We start from the raw sequence: 9,291 nt of genomic DNA on the forward strand, positions 1-9,291 counted from the left end.
TTGCTGTGTTCATGTTTAGCATCAAACATGAAGTTATGCCAGAAACTTTTATTTGGGCATTTGATATGAAGACAAGATTGTCAGGTACATTAATGATTTTTTTCAATATAGTTTGCATGCATGGGAAGGATTGAGACATTTCCTTTAGTAACTACAGCAAGACTCAGCATTTCCAAAAAGTGTGCAGTATCATATCAGTATTTCACATAAAGTCCATGTACTCCCACTGCTGTTTGGCAAATCAAAATATTACAATCATTTCCACTGCTTTCCCATTTTTACTAAGTCTTGTTTTGACCAAAAAAACCCCAAACCTTCATAGAGGTCATCCACGTCACTGCATCAGTGTTCACATAGTCTGGAAACAAATCCCAAAGGTATTGTGGCATTCTGAGCACCTTCCCTGCTCCCCAAGGCCTGGTGTGCTCAGTGCAGCTACCAATACAGAGCAGAAGTTTGGGAGGTCGCTATAGTGGGAATCCCCTTTAACAAGAGTTAATATCCTGTATCTGCACTTACCCTCAAATACAGGTTTTCTGGAATGGAAGAAACTAGAGGGTTTGACTCAGGAAACAATTGCTAGAACATCTGTAGGCAGGCCAAGCACAAATTATGAGAAGTTGTCATCTTTAACATTTGGAAATAGTGACCCAACAAGCTACTTGAGCACCACTTTTGACGATATTATTTCAATTTTTTAACTGTAAAAGCAGGAGGTGGATGTTTTGCAAACCTTCCTTCTCATGCCTATCAGCTACATCAAGCACATTAACATTAAAACAAGAATGAAAAAGTAAAAAATATGGTGATGGAAGAAAAGAATGTTTCTGCCTTCTGCTGGACCAGTAGAAGTTTGAAGAAGTCTCTAATGAGAGAAAAGTGCAACAAAAACATTTTCACACATTAACAAAGAAATACTTCTAACCTGGGAACAGGATCAGCAGCCAGACTAGAATACTTTCTAGAAATACACTCCTAAACCGAACAAGGACCTCTATTCTAGAGGGTAAGATTAAAAGCATGTAAAATCACAGAGTACTTTGAATCTAAACTGCTAATATTTTAAAATCAATCTCAATCAAGGAGAAATGAGTGGCTTCAAAGAACAAATAACATGACTCCCTAAAACTGAACTTTTTTGCTCAAGGATATACTAACATGAAGCAGAACATCTGCCTGCAGATCCAGAAAGTCAGCTTGCTTTAACTCAAGCACATTAGCACAAACACAGAAGCTGAGCCAATTAGGAATATTAACTGAAGAGGAGGTAAGTCCATCTTAAACCACCTATGCATCTCTCTTCCACTATTAAGCTTCCTTGAACATCCTGCTCCCTGCCCTTCAGCATTACTGTTCCCATCTCCAGAAAAATAATCATGAGACAGCATTTCACAAAGTTTATTAGGTACTCAGAGATGACAACATAGAAGGAATATTTTAGTGCAACACAGCTAGAGCTGAGGCCTGGAGGGAAAAAAAATTGTCTAAATTAAGATCACAAATTCCTAGAAAAACAAGTTTAAAGTTACAGATACTAAGCTTAATATCAAATAAATCTAAGATCTTCCTTCACCATTTTGACAAATTTGCTGAATCTCACTTTTACCTGCTAGTCTATGAGAAATCTTCCCCAACTCTCTACAAAGCAAAAACATCCAATATAGTGGGTTCCTGAACCCTCCTATCTATTTGCCTCTTCTGAAGACTTTGACAGCACTTGTTTCTTTAGAGAAAAAAAGGAATACACATTTATTGCGTATTACATTATCTCATCAGCTCCTTAGTACTCATCAGGGCTATCAAAAGGCATGTCAAAAGTGCACACAGCCTCCCAGCAGTTCTCAGTAGCTTTGCTTGGGCATCAATCCAGAAAGTAGTGAGTCACAAGTATCATCTCATAAACCAGGCAAGCAATTATCACTTACTTTATTATCTTTGCTCATTTTTCTCATATTTCTGAACTCTGACCTCAGTTCTAGATACATTCAACTCCCACAAAGAAAGTATCACAAGCTTAAGGGTTTATTTTTCTCCTTCATTTCAATGCTCCAGAGAGCATGTGGTGACAGGGTTGTATTTGTAAGATGCTTTACGTGAATTGCCATTAGCTCTATTATGTCACTCAGAGACTAGTTCTGCAGTGCTCTAAGTTGATTCAAAAAGAGTGACTTATCAACACTGCTCCCACCCTTTCAACACAAACATGCCTTATTAGTATCTTCTTATCTTTTTCTTATCCTCCTCCCTCTCCATGCTCACAGCATTCCATCACCACTTGAGTAACCTAGACTTTTTCCTAAGGAGAACAGTTTCATAAAGATTAAAATAGTTTAGTAAATGCAAGTGCTCAAGTATCTTACCAATGCAGGCCATTGAATTTGTTTGATCTTTGATCCCTGAGTCTGGCTTGGGTCCCTTCTTTTCACCCAGACCAGCTGGTACTCCACCAAAAAGGTTGCAAAATCTTCATAAACTTTAACCCATTCTCGTTTTTCCCATTCAAGGTCATCAAATTCCACATATACCTGGGAAAATTTAAGAACAGGAAAGGACATACATTATTACACATAAACAGCATGTGTGCATCTACACACACTTCTGAAAGCATGCGTTTTAACATTTAACACAAGAGCTTTGTTTAACAGCTTAATATGCCCATTTTACTGTTTATGGTATGGAAATTTTATAATCAGTTCCGGCACCACAGATGAAATTTTTCTTGGCAGTGGATTTGTGCTGCAGAGATGAGGGTGACATTTGCTAAAACATTAACATTGGGTATCTTATCTCATGAATGGGAAGTACAACACTAAGTAGTTACTAGTATCATTCAAGTAATTCACACTGCAATTTAGATATCGGTAAATAAGTTTTAAGAATACTTCTCGTTTTCACTTCAATATCTGTCATATAATACAAACCAAACAAGGAAACACCATTTCCAGAAAAAAAAAAAAAAAGCCTCTTGGAACAGAACCAGAAAGGACATCCTGAGCCTGCAGATTCTGCTACTACAAGCAAGACGAACACACAGCATCTAACAGAAGAGGCTCAGTTTCTTGCCATTTTTGTTCTTCTGGAATCCTGCTCCTTTGAAAGAGAAAAAAAAACCAAAACACCACTCTTTGTTTCCAGCTAAATTACTTCGGAGCCAGTTTGCAACTATTTGATCTTGTGCCATCCATGTCCTGCAGGTTAAATAGTTTTTCCCAGCACATTCTTAGAGAACAACTCCCTCGCTTGCATTCACTAAGCTAAATATGCCAAAAGTGTTGTCTCCTGTTAAAGGGAACAGGAAACTCAGACAAAAAGCTATCCAAAAGCTATCTGCATTATCAAACACAAACTCTTGTCAAACTATTACCTGTCAAAGTTACAGAATTTATTTAAAATTGGAAAAAAAAAAAATCAACATTTGATAAAGTTTTTGTGTTTGTTTTTTTTCCCAAATAATGAGAAAATTCTTAAGAAAAAACAGCTGGTATTATAAATAAAAGCCACTACTTGTCACACAAACTGGAGAAGGGAAGATACTTTGCTACTCTCCTGAATTTCAGCTCCCAGCCACACCCAAGACAACTTCTGAAACTAGTTTTTTCCTCTATCTGCTTCTGAGAACTTAAATCACTGCCACAAAAATATTCTTGTCTTTTTAACTTTGGTTAATTTTAGGCCTGCAACATACTTCCTTGTCTAGACTTTGTCTCACACTTTCCAAACGTGTACTACATTGTGCTCCTTCTCATCTTGTCCTTCTCCCTTCTGTGTACACAATTTAAATTTGCACCAAGCCTTTTCTCACTCCTATATCAAAATTCATCATCCCAGTTTTCCCTGCCATAATTCTCCTTCTTTAACCCATTAATCTCATTCTGTTCATACACACTTCCTTTCTTTTCCTTTCCCACTTTAAAGCCCCAGATTAAGAAGATAATTTACTGCAATTACTTTCTTCTGTGACAGCCATTATTGCATCTCCACTTACAATTGGTCCCAATAAAAATAGTTAGTTCTCCTGTCAAACTATGCTTAGACAATCCATTTATGCCACTGCTTCCTCTCCTCACAGCCTCCACAAACTGCTAGCTACTCAGACTAACTGCAGCTATCACTCACTGCACACCTGTCTCCTTTTCATCCACCCCTCTACCAAATATTGACACCCGACCATCCCTGTCACCAGTATCATATTCACAGCCAACTGGTCTTTCCAGCTCTTATCTCACATCTCATCTTGCTACTCTCTCTTTCTTGCCTGTTCTTAATTGCTGGGTAAAGGTAGAGTGTGCATAGGGTAGTTGTCTGCATTAAATCCTGTTCCTTCAGACAGAGCTTTCCCTCTGGATTCACCATATCTGGAATTTCTGCAGTTATCTGCAGTTATCTTTCTGCCACTCCTCTGACATTTCATTTTCCCTAGCTGATCACATTCATCCACCTCTGCAACACCTTATTCATCAGTGCAACTACTCTTTAACCTTTTCCCATTGCCCATTTCACTCAATGAAACTATGACTAGTCTTTGCAGTAGCATTAGAATCTGGCCTATAGGAACAGTTTGCATGGAAAACACTCCTCACCTCAGTTGTCCATTATTAGATCTATCACCTCTTATGCTAATGAAACAAATAGAAAACAGAAAAACTCAAAACCAGAAACTGTAAATTGATGCCTTTCATTAAAAAGCACTTCTTAATAACTTGATTTCTAGAAATTAAATTTAAAATACATAAATTGCAGAAAATTGTCTCATTCAAAGCAGAGTTAACAGTAAACTTTGTCATGCTGCAAAGCACTGGCAGGAAAACATATCATATCTCAAATCATCTTAGCAGCAGTTTCTTGTATTTGCAGCTACTTTGAACCCTTCTAAAGAGACATTAATTTCTACAACTAGTCAAATGACAAAATTTAAAGACAACTTGCAGAGACAGCACAGTAAAAAAAATCATTCTCTAGAGTCAGCTTCCTCCTGACCCCTCCTCCTGCAAGTTCCACTCAATTATTCTGGACTGGTTGAATAATTTTATTTCAATATATGGAAAGACATCTTACTTGGGTTGTCTATAGCAGGATGTAAGAGGTGAAGCACCAGACCTCACACAGCCACAAATTTTAAAATATAGGAGGCAAGGGGAAACAAGTGAATAAACATTTCTGAAAAACACTGCTAAGTATAAACTGGAGTTAGCAGTTTAGAAACTGCCACAATAAAACATACTGTATCTTCTGGATACTAGCCAGGACTTGTGGATAACTGTGATACAATCTAGTGTTTGTGTGCAAGTTTTACACCCCAAATAAACTGAAACACGGTGCAACGACAGTGGGAGTTATTGCTGAGCTATCGGGAGAGTCTCCTGGCACCGTATAATTAGATCTTCAAAGGAGCAGTTCCAAGAAAAGTGGAGAATGGAGCATGGCACAGAGCCAGCCTGCCATGGCCCAGGGCACCATATTCCTCTTCTAGTACGATACACACACAGAACCTTACTTGGGAATTACTTCTGCCAGCTTCCACCACATTCAGGTTTTGATGCCAAGACTATTAACTATCTGCTGGCTTCTTAAAGTTCATTTTTGAAAGACAGATACAACAGACAGAACACAGTGCCCAATCCTCTGCCCATTCTCTCTCTTTTTTTTTTTTTTTTTTTTTTTTTTCTGCTAGGAAAAACTTGAATCAGGAAAATCCATTATGAATTTTTCTAAGGCAACAGTAAAAACCTCCAAAAAGCACAAGCTTCCTCCTTCTCTGCACACTGACCTACCGCACAGAGAAGAGCAGTATCCCAAGCAGCATAATTTATGAAAAAAGAGGAGAGGAGGAGGAAAGGAAGCAATCCAGCAACCTAAGCCAACAAAATAAAATGTGGAGCCAAAGTTAGACCCCCTAAGGAGTGCAAAGGCTGAAAATATTTAATCTTTCTTGCTTCACTGACAAAACCGTACAGCAAGAAACTGTACAAGATTTTCCTCCCTAAGAATTAATGTTGATTTTGAGATTTTTTCAGCCAAATTTTGCTTCCTTGCCTTGTCAGCTATACAGAAGTTCGTGTTCCCAGAGAGACTTAAGTCTCCTCAGCACATATGCATTCACTCACATAAAAAAAGGAGAAATTCCCAGTGGGGTGATATTATATTTATAATTGGCATTAATGTGCTAATTTTGTAACTCACTACTATTTTCCAACAGGAAGCAGCATAAGCTTTTAGCATGCTTTTCCAAGTGAAGCAAGACAACAAATTAATTTCCAATAGAGTCGGCCAAACAACTGCAACAAAATATTGCTGTTTCAAAGCCAAAACACAACAATCATGGTGAAATTCTCTACATGCAGTGCTGTGATCCAGAGTTTTCCAGTCACTTCTGCTCCAAATAAATATGCCTGACCAAACAAATTCTGAAAGCCTTTAGACCATCACAAAAGCAACTCTGACTTCCAGCAAATTTGACTTAAAATGCTAAAAAGCATAGCCCATGCACAATCCACAGTCCTGAAACCACCTGAGTGGGTGGATGCCCCAGTCCGGCAGCGTATGTGTTGCCCATGGGCTGGTTAGTGCTGAAGACAACTGTAATGTTATCAGACCAAAGCCTGGCTTCACGTTAGGTTTGCCCTGGCAAGAGCTCCAGACAGTATAGCTGCAAGAGTCACTAAAAACTTGCATTATTTTAAGGCAAAGTTCCTCTAGTTGAGTGCTGTATAGCATTTATTTACTAGATTTCTCATCTGATGTGCTAAAATGGTCCGTACACCTGACCTGTAATTAAGAGAACACAACTTGTGTTCTCTCTCCTAAGGGGGGAGTGTACAGTTTCCTCTTTATCAACTGAAGATTGCTAGCAAAATTTTTATTTCTAAAAAGAAAAAAATTAACCAAGCAATCTTTCTTAAGATGTCTTTAATAAAGCAAAGAAAAAACCTCAGTTTTGGACCACAGAATAGTATTTCATCAACACCAATCTGGCTACTCAAGGTGAGTCCCAAAAACACATCCCACCAGGTTTCACTCATAACACTTTCAAATTAAGAAACATTACATGGCACAATATGCAATTATAATGCAAATGTACTTTATATGCCTCTTTCAAGAGTTTAGAACTCAATACTCAGGTGCTAAAATTTAGGTGTGGAATTAAAAAGTCTTAGTTACACAACTTAAAAGATATTTCTAAAACTCTTAGCATCTAATCAAGAATCAAAAAACACTTGTCAGCCAATTTCCCAACCTTGTAACATAAGATCAGGGGAACACAAGAATGTAAACCTTGTGTGCCATTTAGCAGAAATGTACTTGCAAGTATATAAAAAAAAACATGTTTCAATGGCAATACAGGTAATCTTTTACCTGTTGGGTTGTGGTTTTGTTTTTAGAACCTGGGGTACCATCATTAAAGGAAAAACATTTTCCTGCTTGATCCCTCCAACTTAAACAGAGTAACTAAGAGAATCAGAAACTACACTACAGGATGTCAGGACAGAATTTCCAAATCATCAAATTAAAATGCAAGCCCAAGTTTAATCCTGGGGCATATACATTTTAAGATGATGCTTAAGAACTGCTTATTCTTAGACCAATAGAGTGCTGGGAGTTTCCTGGTTTGTTAGAAAATCTACTTTCTAAGAAGAAAATTCAAGAAGCCAAGCAGAGGCAGATGAAGGCAGCGACTCCAGGTATCCCAAACCAAATCACCACCAGCTAGTGATGCAGGTTTGACCCTTGCTGGCAGGTTTCTATAGCTCTGAACCCCAAACAACTCCAAGAGCCTGCTTAGCTCCAGTGGGCTTTTTTTACCTCTCTATGTAGCTGAAAATTAAAACAAACTACACCAGCTTCTGAAAAAATTCTCCCTCTAGTTATTGAGATGGAAGCAATTGCTAAATATTTAACTGATATAAACAAACACTCATTGTAAACACACAGGGAATGGAGCCAGTAAGAGTGTTTTTGTAAAACCTAATCTTCCCATCCTGTTCACAATATTCTCGCATTCACAGGTTTTTTACAGTTTTTCTGTGATGGAAATGGCATTACCCAGCAGTCAAGCCTTTCTAAATATATCTTTAACTAATCAAATGCAATCAAAGTGCAATTTACTATAAAGCAAAACAGCTTAACACTGTAAAATTATTACTGTGTTATACAAGCGCTACCTATGTCCATGTGGAAAAGCGGTGAAACAGCAACCAAAGACAGCATTAGAGGTTTTTGTGTTTAATAAAAGGCTTGCAATGCTGTTCTGTGCTACCAAAATTTCCTCAATCCTTCATATTAGCATTTCATAGTTACTCTATGGTAAAAAGAACTCATGAAAGAATCATTATATCCTTTCCTTTACATATTGAAATGCTATACATTAGCATTTTGCAAACTCTTCAAGCAAAACAGTACAGGAAAAACAGGTATTTGAAAATACATTGGCATGAGTCCATACAGCTTAAAAATGGCTGGAATAATGGCAATAGATTGGTCCTTAACTATTAGATTCTTTAGGATTAAAATATGGGGTTTACTGCCTCCATGTATTCTTAAAAATAGCCAGAATCTCTACTGCCAATCAGACATATTAGTTCCTGCATACTTATAGTTGCATACAATAAAGTATTTACATTCAACAAAGAAATATTAAATGCACATTTTTGAGAAGGCGTGAGAAGACGCTCACAATGCCACAGTGTCTTGAAAATGTTTTTGACAAAACCAGTATATGTTAATTATTCAGACTTCTACAATTCTTCCACCATTCAAGGAACGTAACGGTTGGTCTCAAAAATGCAAGAACTCTGCAACTAATTCTAAAAAACAAAAAAGGTGTAGACTCAGATACATGCTGTACAGGAGAGAACACTGAAAGCTCTTTAGATGATGGGACAAACTAATACTGTTGGTTATTCTATGCTATTTCAGCCCTGAACATGAAAAAACATGAAATAGTTTGGATAAATGTTCAGATCTGCATATCTGTTTAGATTATTTGTGGAGCCTGCAAGTAGTAAGAAAAATTTAGAGGCAGAAAATTCAATTTTCTCTTAAATGGAAAGAGAAAGTCCTGTTAATTTCAGATGAGCTGTGCATGTCAAGAGAACAACTCGTCAAAGATTAAATCCCCTTTGACACACTCTACTAACATAAAACATCATGCTCACTCTTTGGAGTTTTTTCAGTCCTCAGATAGAACCTGGGAAGTTGAAAAGTACAAAAAAAGAGGCTGGTTCATTATCTGCTAGGTATTATGTCTCTGTTGTTTCAAAACTGCCTGGAAATCCCCTTTTCCTGCAGTACGAT

The 9,291-nt window shown here is 37.5% G+C and overlaps 1 protein-coding gene across 1 annotated transcript in view; it reads right to left on the reverse strand.

Moving 5' to 3' along the window:
• The window catches only part of JMJD1C (jumonji domain containing 1C), a 121,488-nt gene that overhangs the window by 111,935 nt on the left and 262 nt on the right, over positions 1–9,291 (reverse strand). The window contains 1 exon segment of the mRNA XM_009994879.1: positions 2,361–2,525. Within this exon segment, the coding sequence (XP_009993181.1) occupies positions 2,361–2,525 (165 nt within the window).

The sequence above is a fragment of the Chaetura pelagica genome, unplaced genomic scaffold, assembly GCF_000747805.2.
Source record: "Chaetura pelagica isolate M959 unplaced genomic scaffold, ChaPel_1.0 scaffold112, whole genome shotgun sequence".
Taxonomy (NCBI): domain Eukaryota; kingdom Metazoa; phylum Chordata; class Aves; order Apodiformes; family Apodidae; genus Chaetura; species Chaetura pelagica.